The following is a 20,729-nucleotide window of genomic DNA, read 5'->3' on the forward strand; positions in this document are numbered from 1 at the left end:
CCAACATTTTTGCTTATCCAACGTTCTGCCGGCCCGTTTATGTTGGATAAGTGAGATTCTACTGTATTTCTTTGTGAAACAGCTCTCAAAAATCCCTCAGAACACCATGGGCCTTAACCTTGGAAGCACAGGGCACCAACGAGGGCCCTGGGCTGGGAGCCACCACCCAGAAGGCCCTTCCGCAAGCAGGTCTGCTCCAACTGTGTGGGTCTCCAACTCCAAGAAGCCCTAGCCAGCTTGTTCAATGGGAGCGGGAGGTGCAAACTGCTGGAGGCCCACCAGTCCGCCTTTTGAGGGCGTTTGGACTCTCTGGCGAGCCATAAGTCTATCAAAGCCGAACAAGGATTTTCCGCTGTTTTGTAAGGAAGTGAAATAACGGTTCTGAAAACGCGGCGAAACCAATTCCGCCTCTTGAGGGGATGGAGAACCAAAGCAGCAGCCGTGGCCCGAAGCTGAGGGGAGGGGAGGCCGCGAAGGGGGCGGGGCCGGCGGGGCCCTCGGCCAATGGGGAGGCGCCTGAGTGGCCGGCGGGTGGCGCGCGACGGCGGCGGCGGCGGAGGGGAGTGGGCCATGGCGGCGCGCGCGGGCCCTCCGCAGCAGGGGACCCTGGAGACCCGGATGGCCCTTCTCGCGGCGCCCGCGCTATTGCTGCTGCTCCTCTGGCTGCCGGGCCTGGCGGGTGAGCGGCGCGTCCCTTTGGGCGGCGGAGGCGGAGGGGAAGCCTCCTGTCAGGGAAACTGTTTAGAGTCCCGTTTGTCCTGTAGCAAACTCTCCCACCGTTCAGACCGGGCAGGGCGCGGCGCAGAGTTTGAACAAAGAGCCTTCTCTCTTTTCTCTCTCTCTCTCTCTCTCCCCCGCCCCCCTTCCCGCTTTGTTTCCTTCCCTGAGGTCGCGAAGAAAATTATTCCCAAATGTACAGGCATAATGCGATGACGCGCTGCTGGGAAACCAAGGCTTACTCTACACTGCTATATAACCCACCCCCTGAATCCAGATTATCTGCTTTGAATTGGGCAGTGGAGACTCACATCGTCCAGTTCAGATAGTGTGGATTCAGAAACTGGATTATGGGGCAGTGTAGATCCAGTCCCTTGGGGATTCCTTCTGAGGCCCCTTCCACACAGCTGAACAAAATCCCACATTTTCTGCTTTGAACTGAAATATATGGCAGTGTGGTCTCGGGAACTTCCACACAGCCATATAACCCAGAATATCAAAGCAGAACATCCCACAATATCTGCTTTGAACTGGGCTATCAGCGTTCACACTTCCATATAATCCAGTTCAAAGCAGATAATGTTGGATTTTATTCAGCTGTGTGGAAGGAGCCTTAGATAACAGTGTTCAAAGCAGATATTGTGGGATTTCCTGCCTTGATATTCTGGGGCCCCTTCTACACAGCTGGATAAAATCCCATATTTTCTGCTTTGAGCAGAAAAGGTTATATGGGTGTGTGGACTCGGGGCCTTTCCACACATACATATAACCCTGATTATCAAGGCAGATAATCCACAATACAGTAGAGGCTCACTTATCCAACATTCTGGATTATCCAACACAGTTTGCCTCCCTCCCGGATCCACAGCTGTTTCTCTAGGCAGCTAGGATTGAACTTTTTATGGATTTAATTTAAGACAATGCAGTTACTGTAAGTTCATTTTATGCAATTCTATCTTTATTTGTAGTCAATTTGTTAGTAGCCAATGTTTTAAATACATTGCGATGTTTTGGTGCTAAATTCGTAAATACAGTAATTACAGTAGAGTCTCACTTATCCAACACTCACTTATCCAACGTTCTGGATTATCCAACGCCTTTTTGTAGTCAATGTTTTCAATAAATTGTGATATTTTGGTGCTAAATTCGTAAATACAGTAATTACTACATAGCATTACTGCGTATTGAACTACTTTTTCTGTCAAATTTGTTGTAAAACGTGATGTTTTGGTGCTTAATTTGTAAAATCATAACCTATTTTGATGTTTAATAGGCTTTTTCTTAATCTCTCCTCATTATCCAACATATTCGCTTATCCAACGTTCTGCCGGCCCGTTTATGTTGGATAAGTGAGACTCTACTGTACTACATAACTTTACCGTGTATTGAACTGCCTTTTCTGCCGATTTGTTCTAAAACAGGATGTTTTGGTAATTAATTTGCAAAATCATAATGTAATTTGACATTTAATAGGCTTTCCTTAATCTCTCCTTATTATCCAACATTTCTGCTTATCCAACGTTCTGCCGCCTGTTTATGTTGGATAAGTGAGACTCTACTATATCTGCTTTGAACTGGGTTATCTGAGTCCACACTGACATATAACCCAGTTCAGAATAGATAATGTGGGATTTTATTCAGCTGGGTGGAAGGGGCCTCAGCCGTGTTCAAAGCAGATATTGTGGGTTTTTCTGCCTTGATATTCTGGGTTATGTGGCTGTGTGGAAGGGCCCTAAGACCCCTTTGGGTGTGGATTGCATCCCCAAGATAGATTTATTATTAGTATTATTACAATCATTATCTTTATTTACATCCCACCTTTCTACCCATGGGGACTCGAGGTGGCTAACATCAATCTACATTAAATAATTAAATTAATTGCTTAGTTTCTCCATACCTCACAACCTCTGAGGATGCCTGCCATAGATGTGGACGAAACGTCAGGAGAGAATTCTTCTAGAACATGGCCATACAGCCTGGAAAACATACAACAACCCTACATTAAACAGTTTAAAAAGAGCAATACAAAAGTTAAAAAACAATTAAATAATAACAGTGTGGTAAAAACAGAATTAAAATACAGCAAATACATTAAAATGGCCCTTAAAACTCAATCCCCTCCACCCTCCCCAGAGCCTCCCCAAATGCCTGTTGGCAGAGGAAGATCTTGACCTGCTTGCTGAAGGCCAGTAGGGATGGGACCGTTCTGGTTTCTCTTGGGAGGGAGTTCTACAACTTGAGAGAAGCCACCAAAAATGCCCTCTCCCGTGTTCCCACCAAGCCTGCTTGAATGGGTGGTGGCACCAAGAGAAGGCCCTCCCCATTAGATTGTAGATGTTTCCCAGGTTCGTAGAAAGAGATGTGGTCTTTCAGATAACCTGGACTGGAGCCATATAGGGCTTTGTTGGCCAAACCAGCACTTCGAATTGTGCCCGGAAACATGTTGGCAGCCAGTGGAGCTGTCTCAACAGAGGAGTCGTATGCTCCCTGTGTAGCCAGCCCCAGACAGCCAACGCATTAAAAAAGCACATTTAAAAAGTTACAGGAAAGTCCGATATAAGCCACATAACGCGCTGCAGCAGATTCCAATTTATCCCTGATCCCTCCCCACACCCCATAAGGCTCCAGAGCACTGATGTGCATCTTTCCAGAAATTGGGAAAAAGAAAAACCTGCAGAGGGGTTTTGTAACCAGGTTCTGTGGTAAGTGTAATAACCTTCCTGGCCTCAGTTCCAGGCATGGCAATCTAATTACCTGCACAGCAAAAACAGTTCCTAGAATCATAGAATCACGGAAGGGAATACAAGGGCCACCCAGTCCAATTCTCTGCCATGCAGGAAAAGCACAATCAAAACACTCCCAATAGGATGTGAGGGTGATCTGGTCGCAACATCTGTCACCCCATTGATCGCCAGGGTTGATTCGGCTGATCTGGCTGGCTAGGTGGGTGTCCCCTTCCTCCCTCACCGCTCCATGTGCGTCCCTCCCGAAGCTGCGCGCTCGGTGGAAGAGGATGACGTCCCAGTTATAGAAGGAGTGTACCGAGGTCTCCAGTCTTCGGTCCCGGGTATACGATAGGTGCACTCCCCTGCTAGAACCTCCAAACAAACACTCCCAATAGATGGCCACCCAGTCTCTACTTAAAAACCTCCTGAGAAGGAAGCACATTTCCCTGTCAAACGGCTCTTCCCTTCAGCTCTTCCTGAAGTTCATGTTGAATCTCTTTTCCTGCAATTTGAATCCACTGTTCTATGCCTTAGTCACTGGAGCAGCAGAACCACAAGCTTGCATGACATTGTTTCAGATTTGTAAACATGGCTAACATGGTTTCTCTCAAATCAGCTCCAAGCTGCATTATAGTGTCAGCGTAGGAGGGGCCTTTGGAAGTTTCAAACTTGTATTTTAAAAAGTGATTTAGCTGTGCAGACGATTCCATAGTCAATCCTGGACCCAGTTTGAAGCCCAGATGATGATTACACAAACTTCAGAACACTGAAGCACATTAAGGGCTTTCTTTTGCATGCTTTTGTGGGAGTTTGTTGTTCGGCCGCCATAGTTTGATGCTAGCTTCAAACTTCATTCAATGGTCAAAGTAGATGAGGTCTTACTTTTCAGGTGTCTGCCCATTATATCATAGACAACTGAAGGAATTTATATTAGACCAGGACTTCATAAACTTTTCCCACTCACAACTCCTTTCCACCTGAGAATTTTTAGGTTGCCCCAGGTATTTAAAATAGGCATTAAAACCAAACATTTACTGATAAGAAATCAGCATTTGCAGGGATTGTTTAACATGCTGGTATTCCTTTTGTTGGAGTACAACTGAAGCAATTTCTGCAAAGTCAGTCCACTGTAAACACTGTATGTTGCTGCTAACAGATTTGTGTTAATGTCTCAGTGGCATTTAGAAAGCTTTTACTGTCACCGCATTTTTGTGACCACCACATTGAGCAAAGAGGACCTCATTTGGGGTCAGGACCCACAGTTTAAGAAGCAGTGAATTAGACAACTAGCATGGACACAAAATGCAAGTTTAAAGGCTATTAGTTAATTTTTTAAATGCTGATGTAGTGAATGTATTGGATTTTGAAAGAAGGAGATAAAACTCAATATATGCATAGATATTGTAGTTTACATGTGAATCAGAGAAGAAACAAATAATGTATAGATCATTGTGTGTGTATGTACCTTATGTACATACCTCAGTATTTCATAGGGGTTTCTTCCGTGTCTTCTACACTGCCATATCCAGATTATCAAAGCAGATAATCCACATTGTTGCTGTTGTTTATTCGTTCATTCATTTCCGACTGTTCGTGACCTCATGGACCAACCCACGCCAGAGCTCCCTGTTGGCCGTAGCCACCCCCAGATCTTTCAAGGTCAAGCCAGTCACTTCAAGGATAACACCCAATTTTACCTTGGTTGCCCCCTCTTCCTTTTTCCTTCCATTTTGCCCAGCATCATTGTGTTCTCCAAGCTATCCTGTCTTTTCATTACGGGGCCAAAGTATTTCATCTTTGCATTTAATACCCTTCCTTCCAGTGAGCAGTCAGGCTTTATTTCCTGTAGTATGGACTGGTTTGATCTTCTTGTGGTCCAAAACACTCTCAAAAATTTCCTCCAACACCACAGTTCAAAAGTGTCCTATCTTCCTTCGCTCAGTCTTCCTTATGGTCCAGCTCTTACATCCATAGGTTGCTATGGATTATCTGGTTTGAATTGGATTGTATGAGTCTACCCTGCTTTTAATGTTTTAAATAATTGATCTTAATGTTAATGTATTTTTTTTTTAAAAATACACCTTATTTTAATGTGTATTGCTTTGTACTCCTGGTCTGTAACAGTCACAATAAAATTCATTCATTCAGTTTCATTCAGTTCAGTTTAAAGCAGATAATTTGGATTTTATATGGCAGTGTAAGGCCCCTTTTACACTGCCATATAAAATCCAGATTATCTGCTTTGAACTAGATTATTTGGCAATGTAAACTCATATAATCCCGTTCAAAGCAGATTATGTGATGTGCTTTGATAATTTGGATTATATGGTGGTGTAGAAGGGGCCTCAGTCTGTTTATAGTTTACAACTTTTTGATGTTGCAGTATTATTTTAAAAACAGATTCCAAGGTCTTTGTCAATGTAGTTGTTAGCAGTGTTGGTAATACATTTATGTGCTTACAGATCATTTTGATCTTTGTGTGTGTACATTTGGCTGACTTAATTGCTTAGAATGCTTGAATTTAGAATTTCCAAAACAATGGTTTGGACATAAAGGTTTGGACATCGATTATTTCAATCACAATGGCATAAACTTGGAAGGAATTATTGTTCATCATGTCCCTTAGAGATCACAGGTATTTTATTAATTTTAACAGATTTATTTCTTTACAGATACATCTTGTTGTTACCTTGCAAAGGGTAACTTAATGTGTCGAGATGTTTGTGAACAGGTGAGTGATTCTGAATTTAAAATGTAACTTGCATGCTCATGACATTTATAGCCATATGAGAGAAATATATTGAAATTATATATATGACCTAAGTATCGAACATACAAATTAAATAAATAATTATAAATCTGTTTTATTGTGAAGAAAATGCTTTCCCCTGAATGAATTTGGTCTGTAGGTTACACTGACTGTAAACAAGGCTTCATATTTTAGTTATTTCCTTTCTTTTCCTTGATCTTTGAATTCCATCTGTATGTTATTATTAGCAGAAGATTTTTGGTCAGATGAGCCTGGATGCTGTAAGCGTAAAATAGCAAAGATACTTTTAAAATTCTTTTATGTAGAAATTATAAAAATTGGTGTAACTATCTCCAGAAGTTTCTATAGCTTATTCTATCTCAGTTGTCAAAATATCTTTCCCTAAATCTTGTGTACTGGAGTTCATTTCCATTTTTCTGTTGAAAAGGAATGATTTCTCCCTTTTAAACCAGTTTAGGTTTGTGGGAGGGGGAGAGGTGTTTGTCCGGTTTAGAAATCACATCCCTGGCTATTCTTGCAACTCAAGGCATTTTTAAATAACACAGGAGATTCTGCTGTTTAAGGTTAAAGTCCCAGAAATCCATTGCTCACACATTCCTGACAGATGGCTGACAAACTCTTTAAAATCCTCTGAGGAAGGAGAATCCACCATTTTCTGGGGCAGTCTGTTCCTCTGTCAAAATGCTTACTGCCAGGAAGTTCTTTGGATTACATCTGTTGCTTGTTATTCTGCTGCTGTAAATCTGTTGACAATAAAAGAGAGCTGACCATGTTGCTGTGCCTCAAAGAAGTGGTACTTCTTGTGTTGTTTTTCTTTGGATTTTGAACCATAATTATCAAGACAGTTCCCATCTAGACATTTTAGAAGTCAGAATGGATGTCCAAAGAACTTCTAACTGGGCTAAGACTCAAAAGAGACATGCACAAGAAGTGGAAAAGGGGAGAAATCACCAAAGAAGAATTCAAATGAATAACCAACTCCTGTAGGAAAAAGGTTCACAAGGCTAAAGCGCAAAATGATCTTTTTTGCTTACATCGGTAGAAAAAGGAAGAACAAGGAGGCAACAGGGCCTCTGCGAGGAGAAGATGGGGTAATGCTGGCAGGGGATAGGGAAAAGGCAGAACTACCTAATGCCTTCTTTGCCTCAGTCCTCTCACAACCATCCTCAACCTCAGCAACATGGAGTGGACAAAATAGGAAAACAAATAGGAAAACAAGTTGTCCAGGAATACCTGGCCACTGTAAACTAATTCAAGTCCCCAGGGCCAGATCAACTGCATCCAAGCGTATTGAAGGAACTATTTCAGAACCACTAACAATCATCTTTGAGAGTTCTTGGAGAACAGGAGAAGTCCCAAATGTGGTGCCTATTTTCAAGAAGGGAATAAAGGACGACCCAAACAATTACTGTTCGGTCAGCGTCATCTCGATATCAGGCAAGATTCTGGAAAAGATCATTAAGGAAGTGGCCTACAAACACTTAGAAACAAATGTGGTCATCGCTAATAGTCAACACGGATTTATCAAAAACAAGTCACACCAGACTAAGCTGATTTCTTTTTTTGATAGAGTTACAAGATGGGTAAATGCAGGGAACGCCATGGACGTAGCGTATCTGGATTTCATTAAGGCCTTCGACAAGGTCCCCCATGACCTTCTGGCAAACAAACTAGTCAAATGTGGGTAAGGCAAAACTACAGTTAGGTGGATCTGTAATTGGTTAAGCGAACAATCCCAAAGTGTGCTCACCAATGGTTCCTCTTCATCCTGGAAAGAAGTGACAAGTGGAGTGCCGCAGGTCTCCGTCCTGGGCCCGGTTCTGTTTAACATCTTTGTTAATGACTTAGAGGAAGGGTTAGAAGTAATGATCATCAAGTTTGCAGATGATGTCAGATTGGGAGGGATAGCCAATAGTCCAGAAGACAGGAGGACAATTCAAAACAATCTCATCAGATTAGAGAGATGGGCCGAAACTAACAAAATGAAGTTCAACAGGGACAAATGCAAGATACTCTATTTTGGCAGAAAAAATGAAATTCAAAGATACATAATGGGGGTGCCTGGCCTGACAGTAGTACCTGTGAAAAAGATCTTGGAGTCCTCGTAGACAGCCAGTTAAACATGAGCCAACAATGTGATGCGGCAGCAAAAAAAGCCAATGGGATTTTGGCCTGCATAAATAGTATAGTGTCGAGATCCAAAGAAGTCATGCTACCCCTCTATTCTGCCTTGGTCAGACCACACCTGGAATACTGTGTCCAATTCTGGGCGCCGCAGTTTAAGGGAGATATTGACAAGCTGGAATGTGTCCAGAGGAGGGCGACTGAAATGAACGAGGGTGTGGAGAGCAAGCCCTGTGAGGGGAGGCTTGGAGAGCTGCGCATGTTTAGCCTGCAGAAGAGAAGGCCGAGAAGAGACATAATAGCCATGTATAAATATGTGAGGGGAAGTCATAGGGAGGAGGGAGCAAGCTTGTTTTCTGCTGCCTTGGAGACTAGGACGTGGAATAATGGCTTCAAACTACACAAAAGGGAAATTCCACCTGAACATCAGGAAGAACTTCCTAACTGTGAGAGCTGTTCAGCAGTGGAACTTTCTGCCCTGGAGTGTGGTGGAGGCTCCTTCTTTGGAGGCTTTTAAGCAGGCTGGATGGCCATCTGTTGGGGGTGCTTTGAATGCAAATTTCTTGCTTCTTGGCAGAAAAGGGTTGGACTGGATGGCCCATGAGGTCTCTTGCAGCTCTATGATTCTATAATTTCTATGATTTTGCAGAGTTCCATTTCTGAAATCTACAACATATAGAAATGAGAATGTGAGAGACAATTTTCTAGTGGTTTCCAAAAATGTTGGTATCAAGAATGGTTTCTTGATGGGGATTATGCCCTTCCACAAAAAATCATTTTCTCTTCTTCCCTCAGAGAGGCCATGGCTTACTGTGCATTACTCCTGGTCTACTATTATCTTGCTCTCCATTAATACTGGCAGTGGCTTGGACTGCTTTTGTTCATGTTCCCTTATATTTCTTTGATGTCTCTCCTCCCTTCCTTCCTTTCTATAGCTGAAAGCACTCTTTCCTAATCCCGTGATTCTTCAAGCCTTAGGGCAGAACAGTTCTTCTGGATGTTCTGTCTGGCAGGGGTGGTTACCTGCTGGGGATTAGGGAGATGTATTAGAATCCTAGATTTATGGAGCTGGAAAAGACCACAGGAGTATCAAGGGCTCCATTCCGCCATGCAGGAACACATAATAAAAGCACTCCTAACAGATGGCCCTCCAGCTTCTGCTTAAAACCTCCAGAGAAGGAGGCTTCACCATGCTTCGTGACATCATATTCCACTGCTGAACAGCTCTTACTGCCAGGATGTTCTTCCTCTGAATGTTCAGTTGGCCCTTCAAGAAAGATTGAAGTGATGTGTTTGTGTGTGAATATGTAGATTGGTACACTATTTAAAATTCTTTTTTAAAAACTGAAGACCTGGGCTTGAACTTTGTGTATGATTTCTCTGGCATTCCCATTATGCTTATTCTACTCTCTTTCCTCATCACATTTCAGTTTTTTCCCTACCTCTCTTTAAAAATGAAGTGACTGGCTTGACCTTGAAGGAGGTTGGGGTAGCAAGGGCTGACAGGGAGCTCTAACTTGGGCTGGTCCATGAGGTCACAAAGAGTCGGAAGCGGCTGAACAAATAAACAACAAAAGTCTTTAAAAATGTAATCTGGGGTAATGGCAATAATAATGGATGGAGGTTACTAGGGTAGCTCAGGAGTTTCAGCTCCTTTTGTTTTTCAGTCTTATTTATATAATCTTAGTGTGACATGGTTTAGTTTGCATCTGGAGGCTGGAGCTAAAAGTAGTATTTTGTGGTGTTTAGCTCATCAGAACTTTGGGTTGTAGTCATGATCTGAAAGTTCCTTATCTTCTCTTCATTTCACTTATTGTGACTTCTGATTTTACCTGCCAGTGACTCTTATTAATACTATTTATTATGCTTTAAAATATGTCAAGATTTCTGCACACACTTATTTTTTGTTCTCCAGGATAAAAGTGCAAAAAAACCCTTAACTAGGCTCTGGATTTGTATTTTTAATTGTTTGTAATATTTCTTTAAAAATATTTTGATAGATTTTGACATCCAAGAGTGATTCTCATTTGAGACACCTTCTACAACGTGCACCTGAATATTGTCCAGAATCAATGGTAGGTATTTCTGAGTTTGGTAAAACACAAGATTAAAAAAGCAGCAACAATAAAAGACTTGAGCAGCATAAATATTTCAAAAATAAAATATTTGTTTATTTTAATTGAAATGTTGTATTCTTTGGGCATGCATAGTAATTATAGAGGACCGTGACCTGTGATAAAACAAACTGGTAGAATCTTTATTATTCTGACATTTTCTAAAATAATTGTTTATTCTGCATATGTGATAGTCAACTGTATTCTTGCAAACATTTCAGTTTAGCCCAGAAAGTGAGAGGGCATTGCTATAATGCTTTTGATGACAGTACAAGAATAAGTTTTGTTTTCATTACTATGGGGTGTTCCCTACATATCCAAGGCACCTTAAACAGCAATAAAATAAGTATATATATTTATAAGACAATAAATAGTGCCATAAAAAGCTTTAGGCTAAATGTCATCAGAGAGAATATTAAATGGATGTCCCTTGAGAAAGATTTCTAAATCTCCCCACCTCATCATAATAACTGCCTGGTACCCTTTTCATGATTAGCAGGATAGAGAGAAAAGTATTTCCTGATGATCTTACTATCTTAGGTAGTGTTGTATGGGAAAAACCTTAAACTATTGTATTTAAAAACTACCCTAAATGAACACAACTTCCAGAACTAAATGCCATTACTACTAAAAGTGTCCTAATGACTGGTTATCTGTGCTAAATTACCACATAAACATATCTATTTTGTTTGAATCTTTAAAAAATGTTTGTCTTCTCACATGACATCTAAGTAAGCGTATAATTATTTTTTCAGGGAGAAGTTTGGGGCTGTATAAATTCTTCTTTGCCAGGTAAGAGGTATTTCCTTATTTAAGATTACTCAGGATTATCTCATAATGAGTTATTCGTACGTAGACATGGATAGGATGAATTAAATGTTTCAGTTTTTTCCTAACTCATTTAAAAGGCACTGTTGTAATTGCTTGTTACAAAAAGGAATGAATGAATGAATGAATGAACTTATTTAAAGGGTACATTATTTGGGACAGTAATGTTGGCCATGCAGCAAAATACAATAAAATCCACAAAATAGTGATACTTTTTTGGTCAAAATATATCATGTAAAGCTTTTGAAGCTTCACTGGCTTCTTCATAAAGTGAAATGTTAAAAATCGTATAGGAGAAGAAAAGTGACAATGTTAGAGTAACATTTTGTCTCTGATGTACAGTACCTTCTGTTGTCAGCTAGAATGACCTGAAGGGATCTCAGAGTAGACTGAGGCCACATTCCTTCTTGGTCAGGTGAGGACCAGGGATAAAAGGGCAATAAAAGTCAGGTAATAAATTTAAACTCTAATAGCACCTATTTTGTGGAGTTTGGATTTTATTCCAGTGGTGTTATCCCTCATCAACTAGCTTGATTGAACATTTAGACAACCATAACTATGCAGCTTAGTACAGAAGTAATAAAAAGGACATAATAATTCACAAAATATATAATGAAATCTTTCAGTGTTTTATCCAGTAGAGCTAGAAAGAATCTTACAGATGTAGGATACATACTGAAAAGAATTTTGAGTTTTCTGAAAGGCTCAATACGGTTTTGAAAAAGATTATTTTGGCCTCTGAGCTACTGTATTCATGTATAGACCAAAACATTTGACTTCTGAAAGCATTTGTTTGATGTACAAATGAAATTCCCTGATAGAGACATGATCGCTTCTATATTATCTCTTAGGTAGATGGTAATAGTTATACTATACATGCTTCTATGTTATCTCTTAGCTAGAGGGTAATAGTCATACAAACACATATTTTGTAACTTTTTCCCAAGGTGTTTTGAAGAAATCTGATGGCTGGGTTGGCTTAGGTTGCTGTGAGCTAGCCATTGTTGTTGAATGTCGACAAGCATGTAAACAGGTATGTTTTAAAAAATTACATTGTTAACAGTGAAATACAGTAGAGTCTCACTTATCCAACATAAACGGGCCGGCAGAACGTTGGATAAGCGAATATGTTGGATAATAAGGAGGCATTAAGAAAAAGCCTATTCAACATCAAATTAGTTTATGAATTTACAAATTAAGCACCAAAACATCATGTTATACAACAAATTTGATAGAAAAAGTAGTTCAATAAGCAATAATACTATGTAGTAATTACTGTATTTATGAATTTAGCACCAAAATATCATGATATATTGAAAACATTGACTACAAAAATGTGTTGGATAATCCAGAACGTTGGATAAGCGAGTGTTGGATAAGTGAGACTCTACTGTAGATGTTTGCTGACCTTTATAGCCAACATACACTTTCAAAAAGGCAGAGGAACAAGAGACCAAATTGCCAATATCCGCTGAATAATGGAGGAAGGTAGGGAGTTTCAGAAAAACATCTATTTCTGTTTTCTTGACTATTCTAAAACCTTTGATTGTGTGGATCATAATAACAACAAGTTAATAACAACAACTTTATTTTTGTATCCTGCCTCCATCTCCTCGAAGAGACTCAGGCGGCTTACATGGGGAGGCACCCAAACAACAAAGTTAAAATGTCATACATTAAAATTCATACACAATATCATAAAACAATATAAAAACAGCAACAACATGGCACAGTATAAAACAGTAGGCTTGCTCAAATAATTCGATTTTCCCGTTACCCGTTATTAATTCGTTATTTTCGTTTGTTTTGAAGCAATATAGAACCTTGGTTGTCCACACGTCTGGATATCGCGGTTTTGAATCGCGAGAGGCCGTTTTTTCTTATTTCTTCGTTTTTTTCGTTAAGAAAAAAAAGCTTTTGCAAATCACCCAAACTCCTTTCCTTTTGCCCCTCAGCCAATGGGAGGCTCAGCCAATGGGAGGGGGCGAGGGGGAAGGAGGCCGAGGAGGAGGAGGAAGACGGAGGGGGGAAATGGCCGCCGCCGCCTCGCCTCAGCTCAGGCCTGGAGAGACCGAGAGGGGCCCGGCGGTGAGGAGGAAGAGGCCCGGGATGCGAGGGGGTGTGGGCCAGGCCCGTCCTCGGCTGCTCCCAGGGGCCCAGATTCGCACCCTCCCTCCCCCCAATACAGGTCTCCAGTCCATACCACGCTACATGAACTTGAATGGATACTGTGGTTGTGTTGTCGAAAGCTTTCATGGCCGGGATCACACTGTTGTGGTATGTATTCCGGGCTCTATGGCCATGTGCCAGAAGCATTCTCTCCTGACGTTTCACCCACATCTGTGGCAGACATAGAGGTTTTGACGTCTGTGCGAAGCTAGGCAAGTGGGGTTTATATATCTGTGGAAGGTCCAGGGTGGGAGAAAGAACTCTTGTCTGTGGGAGGCAAGTGTGAATGTTGCAATTGGTCACCTTGATTAGCATTGAATAGCCTTGCAGCTTCAAAGCCTGGCTGCTTCCTACCTGTGGGAATCCTTTGTTGGGAGGTATTAGCTGGCCCTGATTGTTTCCTGTCTGGAATTCCCATTTTCTGGGTGTTTCTGGGAAGGTAATGGCACTCCATGTAGTCATGCCGGCCACATGACCTTGGAGGTGTCTATGGACAACACTGGCTCTTGGGCTTAGAAATGGAGATGAGCACCAACCCCCAGAGTCAGACATGACTGAACTTAACGTCAAGGGATACCTTTACCTTTACCTACACACACACACACACACACACACACACACACACACACACACACACAAGCAGGGACTATATATATATATATACACAATATATATCACACACACACCAATTTAACAAAGTTTCAGCCACAAAAACAAAGTTTCTGAAGTAGAACAATGACTTTCACAGTAAAGACAACCCAATTTAACAGGAAATAAGACTTTCAAACCAGGAACAGATTTCTGCAATTATTAAAAAATGGTTTATTATAAAAGCTATGAAAATTTGCCAAAAATCAGAGGATAAGGGAAACGTTCCACATTTTGGTGAGCTATCAGTGTTAAATGTGTTCTACCACTGTACCAAGTTTGAAGAAGATCATTCAAAAAATGAGGGCGGGAGAGCCCCCTAAGTCCCCCCCCCCTCGGGCTGTTTTTGGGCCACCGCGCATGCGCGTCCGCCATTAACGAATTAATTTAGAAAATAACGAATTTTCGTTAATTTCGAAAAATTTTGGGGGCCAAATTCGTTATTAGCAACAAAAACGAAAAACTGCCCCCTCTAGTTTTGAAACGAGTTTAGAATCAAATTTTTCATGGATCGATCAAGCCTATAAAACAGCCATCAAAAAACAATTCAGTGACCTAAGATAGTAAACATTTTCTAGGCTCGGGCGGGCAGGCTAGTGCAAACCACTTGTGAGGACAGGGCTGATGGATAAAGCGCAGATGTCAGTTCAGAAAAATTGGGGATAAAGGCCAGTGAAAGGCAGAGCATTATAACTCTGGGTAGGAAACAGTAGCTGAATATAAGGACGAATTTTTTTGGTCATAATGGGGATACCAAGTTACCTTGTCTGTCTCCTGAGGAATCTGTTTAACGACCAAGTAGCAACAGTCAGAACAAATCACGGAACAACAGACTGGTTCAAGATTGGGAAAGGAGTACGGCAGGTCTGTATACTCTCACCCTACCTATTCAACTTGTATGCAGAACACATCATGCGACGTGCGGGCATAGATAAATCCAAGGTTGGAGTTAAAATTGCTGGAAGAAACATTAATGACCTTAGATATGCAGATGATACCACTTTAATGGCTGAAAGCGAGAAGGAGCTGAGCAGCCTTATAACCAAGGCCATCAAAAGAAGAAAGTGTAAAAGCTGGGTTTAAGTTCAACATAAAATTTTTTAAAAAAACATAAAAAAATATGATGGCAATCAGACTGAATGATAACTGGCAAATAGAGGGAGAAAACATGAAGGCAGTGACAGACTATATATTTCTAGGTGCAAAAATTGCTGCAGACGCGGACTGCAGCCAGGAAATCAGAAGACGTTTACTTTTTGGGAGGAGATCAGTGACCAATCTTGATAAAGACATCACACTGGCAGTGAAGGTCTGCATAGTTAAAGCAGTGGAATTCCCCGTAATAACCTATGGATGCAAGAGCTGGACCATAAGGAAGGCTAAGCGAAGGAAGATAGACGCTTTGGAACTGTGGTGTTGGAGGAAATTTCTGAGAGTGCCTTGGACCGCGAGAAGATCCAAGCAGTCTCATACTCCAGGAGATAATGCCCGACTGCTCACTGGAGGGAAGGATATTAGAGGCAAAGATGAAGTACTTTTATTTTGACGTTTCGCCCACATCTATGGCGGGCGTCCTCCGGGGTTGTGAGGTCTGTTGGAGACTGGGCAAGTGGGGTTTACATGTCTAGTTTCCAACAGATCTCACAACCTCCGAGGATGCCTGCCACAGATGTGGGCGAAACGTCAAGAGAGAATACTTCTAGAACATACCATACAGCCCGGAAAACATACAACAACCCTGTGAAAGCCTTCGACAACACAATGAAGTACTTTGGCCGCATAATGAGAAGACAGGAAACTTGGAGAAGACAGTGATGCTGGGGAAAATGGAAGGAAAAAGGAAGAGGGGCCGACCAAGGGCAAGATGGATGGATGTTATCCTTAAAGTGACTGGCTTGACCTTGAAGGAGCTGGGGGTGGGGTCGTCCTACAGGGAGCTCTGGCGTGGGCTGGTCCATGAGGTCACGAAGAGTCAGAAGCGACTGAACAAATAAACAATAACACACTTTCTGAAACATATGTGATCATATGCTTATTTATGTTCTCTAATGGAGGATACAAAAGAGATACTAAACTTTTTCCATTTCAGTTTCATCACATTTCAAGGCTCTTAGTCTGGTGCTCATCTTGAACTTTATATCTACAGTCAGCCCTCCACATTAGCAGATTATTTTTTTTGCGGATTTGATTAATCACAGATTTAACTATCTTCCCGACTCTCTTAAGTCTTCCAGTGTGATCCTATGGTTATCTTGCAGCAGAAATTGACCTTAGGGTTGTACTGAAGGATGTAGAAATGGTAAAAGAGGTGTTCTCACAAGTAAAAAAACAGTAGTTTTTTTTAATGTGTGACTTTTCAGTTTCACACTAATTATGCGCTGATAACCGCAGTGAATGTGGAGGGCTGGCTTTGTTATACGGCTATCTACACAAACACAAGATGGTCTATGTACAAAGAAAATATGTCAAAATAGCATATAGTATTATTAAAGTTCCCTGTACAAAGCTCAATTTATTTTTGTCGGGTACTGCCAAATTGAGCTTTATAAAGGGAACTTTAATCATCTTGTGTTTGTGTAGATACTTTACAAGTATTCTGGGATTTTGTATAGTAGTTTGCTATACGGCTAAGCAATGCCACAAGAAAAGAAAGACAGAGAAATAGATGTGTTGTATTAACAATGTTGCTCAGCATGCCTCTCAGAAGTACTCTTTTGAATAGCACTGTGGGTTCTAATGGTAGCTGGGCAATAGGGATGCCCTTCTGCTGTTGAGGCGATTCAGGGTGGTCTTGTTGGACTACATAGTGGACTGGAAATGGCATTTGGGATGCCGATTCCAGCCTGCTTTATTGTCAGTGTAGAACCAAACCAAGTCTCAGTTATCATCCATTACACAGCATCAACTACTGGTCAAGTAAGAACTCAGAAGTTACCAAGCACTTTTTTCATCCACTTCCATGGTTTTATTTAAACTGTATATTATGTTTTTCACATAATGTAATTTTTAAATATTTTAATTTGATGAATATAAACTACATTTTAAAGAATTTTTAAAGCTATGATATTTTCTGTATTTAAAACACCCAAGTTGTTCAAGTCTATTGCTGTACAAGAATGAAAATGATATTGACTTTTCTAAATTCCCACAGTGTAAATTCTCTGTATAGTTTCTTATTAAATGGTTTTGTTTTTCAGTAGTCTGGAATATAAGTTGGTAATGAAATGAATATAATTTCAGGCATCTTCAAAAAATGGTATTTTGAAAATTTGCAGAAAAGAATATGAGGTGAGTATGTTACACATAATTGGGAATTTCCCCCCTTATAAGTATGCTTCAGCTTTCTATATGCCATTATAATATCTGATAACAATTTTTGAACCTTAAACATTTATGAAGTCAAAGCAAACCAAGTTAAACTATCTCCGCTGATATGGATGAGATATAATAGTTGCTCCCAGTCAAGTGGTTTGCATCATAAACCTGTTTTCTCCCACTTTTTCATCTGATATTTTCCTTTTTCTTGTTTTAACAACGGTTCTACATTACACACACACCTGTTAAAACATGATGACTATAAATCATGGTTTCTTTCTGAAACTTTGGCTATACATGGTTACAAAGGGATTTGGTTTACAGAAGCTGTGCTTTGTGTTCATATATCTGTGATGTGAATACACAGGGAGATGTTGGTTCATATGAAGCTTGTATATATTACAGTGTTCTGGAATGGAGTTTATGGGCTAGCTATGTTTCTGCCTTCACTGCAGTTGAAACAGGTTGTAGCTGTTCTTGCCTTTGCACGGTATTAGAAGGTTCCCCATGTAAGCACATAGAGGAGGGATTCTGGCCCAAGCTGGCTTTCGAAAATGGAGGAGGATTGAACACATTCTTCAGTGAATGTGGAATGATCATTCATGTGCTGACCAACTGTTTGGCTGACAGACATACATTTGCATTATGAGTGATAGTGGTGGAGCTGGCCCACATGGCCCTGCCCCTCTCCTGTATTGTTTCAGTGTAAATAGAGCTGTTTAAACCATGTCATGGTTATGTTATGGTTAATGCTGTGCAGAAGAATTTATCTTGGGGGGGGGGGGGGGGGAGATGGTGACATAATATCATCAAAACCATCCTGCTAGATCACACCAAAACCCCATTTGTTCCAGCACTTCATTTTTGAAAATTGCTGGAAGGATAAGAGAAATGGCATATTCAGAAATCTGGCTCCATATAAACTAACTATGGTTCACTCGGAACATTATGCTATCTTTAGGCCTCTGTGTCAAACTCTGACACCTATTAAAGTTTTATACATTACAGGCAGCATTCCGAAATTGATGTAGTAGGAATTCTTTGAAGTGCAGCGTATTCTTGAAAATGCTGTCTTTTATTTTAGGAGAAAGCTGGCTATTTTCTGAAGTAAAAGTAGTATCAGTCAACATGCCTAACTGATAGAACAAATTGTTGTAATAAAGCAGCCTTATATTTCAGAGCTGTCATTATTTAGATGTTTTGTTGGAAATTATAAAGAATTCTTATTTTGTTGAATGTATGATCACATAGAAATGTTACAATTAATCTGTTAATATATTTATGCCAATAATATGGTTTAGATAAAAAGTGGATTTTGCTAAGTATTATTAACAGCAATAATATTTTTAGGAATCTGTCTCCTCTTCAGACCAGAAATCTCTTGCTATGTTATGTTATCTGTCCTCTCTGCAAGAATGTTGATTTTAAAATAGTTTTAGATGTAGCTACATATTAGAACTGTGTAAAATGAAGCATGCTGACACACCACACTAAACTAAAATTTCAGAAATCTTCATCCTGTTCAGAAAGGAAAAGTCATCAGAGAATCATAAGTCTCACTGTTTCTGTTTCCTACTCATGCCCAGTGTGCTATTTATTTACTTACTTACTTCATATCCAGTTTTTCTCTTATATGAGACCCCTGCTAAGCCAGGGATGAGAAACGTGTGGACCTCCGAATATTTTAGGAGTCCACCTTTTATCAGTATTAGCCAATATGGCAAGTGGTTTACAACATCTGCATGGGCACAGGTTCTCTCCCATTATGCAAAGCTGTAGTTGCCTATAGCACGCGAGGAGACAGACAGTATCTAGTATAAACTGAGCAAGAGATAGGCAACATTTTCATGTTTCTGCAATTATTGTAGGTCCTTTTAGGATATTGCTGATCCTTTTAAGCAGCATTGTAGAAAGAAAATAAAAGTTAAGACATCACCACTGAAAATGGTTAACTCCATCCTAAAACTACACTGGCAAAACAAGGAATCCCAACTCTTCATGGATTAATCTTCACAAACAGGCATTTCCATATTGAACTTTATGTTTTCGTCATTTATATTGAAAGGATAAATGCTGTGGTTTCCTTGTTCTTCAACAACATGTAGCATGTGGACTGCTCTCTTTAAGATTAAAGGTATACCAACCAGTTCCTCGATCGCACTTGCATTTTCCATTTGCTCTCAGAATAGTCAGCCAATATTCTTTGACCACTGAACATCCCACTCATCACAGAGCTTTATTCTATTTTTGCAAAAATGCAAAGCGTTTTTGGTGTTTTATTAATACAGTAGAGTCTCACTTATCCAACATAAACGGGCCGGCAGAATGTTGGATAAGCGAATATGTTGGATAATAAGGAGGCATTAAGGAAAAGCCTATTAAACATCAAATTAGGTTATGATTTTACAAATGAAGCACCAAAACATCATGTTAGACAACAAATTTGGCAGAAAAAGTAGTTCAATACGCAGTAATGCTATGTAGTAATTACTGTATTTATGAATTTAGCACCAAAATATCACGATATATTGAAAACATTGACTACAAAAATGTGTTGGATAATCCAGAACGTTGGATAAGCGAGGCTTGGATAAGTGAGACTCTACTGTATTTAGGTTTTCTGAAGCCTCAAACAATTCCTCTCCTCTCTTGCACTTGAGTAATTCTATTTTGGCTGCATACATATTGGCAGTTTGAAAAACTGAGAAAACGATTAGTATTCTACTTAACTCCCTTTCTAATTTCAAATAAGGAGCCTCCAGTGGCCTAGGGGATAAGAGCCTCGTGACTTGAAGGTTGGGTTGCTGACCTGAAGGCTGCCAGGTTCGAATCCCACCCGGGGAGAGCGCGGATAAGCTCCCTCTATCAGCTCCAACTCCATGCAGGGACATGAGAGAAGCCTCCCACAAGGATGGTAAAACATCAAAACATCTGGGCGTTCCCTGGGCAACGTCCTTGCAGGGCAAATTCTCTCACTCCAGAAGCAACTCTGGTTGCTCCTGACACAAAAAAAAATTCAAATATATGTTTGAGCAGATTTTTTTTCTTTTTCTAGAATTTCTAGCCTGACATTTTCACAGAGCCTTTCCAACAGAGGTTTTTCACACTTAGTAAATAAAAGTCACTATGCAGCTATTCTTTCCCCCTTTAATAGATTTTCTGTGCTAAGATAAATATGGAAGCATTAGTGGTCAAAAGAAGGGAGTGTGTGTTATAAACACAGGGCATTATCTGGCGTCTCTTTGAAATTTATTGAATGAGGCAGGGCAAATGGAGCTACTCACAGTTCAGTTCTCCTGAACTATAACTCCTTCATTA

At 40.5% G+C, this 20,729-nt stretch overlaps 1 protein-coding gene across 2 annotated transcripts in view; it reads left to right on the top strand.

Annotated features, from left to right (window-relative positions):
- Window positions 1–530: 530 nt before the first annotated feature.
- reck (reversion inducing cysteine rich protein with kazal motifs) overlaps window positions 531–20,729 on the top strand; it is a 73,719-nt gene continuing 53,520 nt past the window's right edge. For both annotated transcript variants that reach the window (XM_062957889.1, XM_008112976.2), the window contains exons 1-6: window positions 531–679; window positions 6,116–6,174; window positions 10,338–10,412; window positions 11,207–11,243; window positions 12,227–12,312; window positions 17,337–17,384. In XM_062957889.1, coding sequence (XP_062813959.1) covers window positions 571–679; window positions 6,116–6,174; window positions 10,338–10,412; window positions 11,207–11,243; window positions 12,227–12,312; window positions 17,337–17,384 — 414 coding nt within the window. In that variant the 5' untranslated portion in view covers window positions 531–570. The remainder of the gene's footprint in view (window positions 680–6,115; window positions 6,175–10,337; window positions 10,413–11,206; window positions 11,244–12,226; window positions 12,313–17,336; window positions 17,385–20,729) is intronic.

This window comes from Anolis carolinensis, chromosome 6 (genome assembly GCF_035594765.1).
Source record: "Anolis carolinensis isolate JA03-04 chromosome 6, rAnoCar3.1.pri, whole genome shotgun sequence".
NCBI lineage: Eukaryota > Metazoa > Chordata > Lepidosauria > Squamata > Dactyloidae > Anolis > Anolis carolinensis.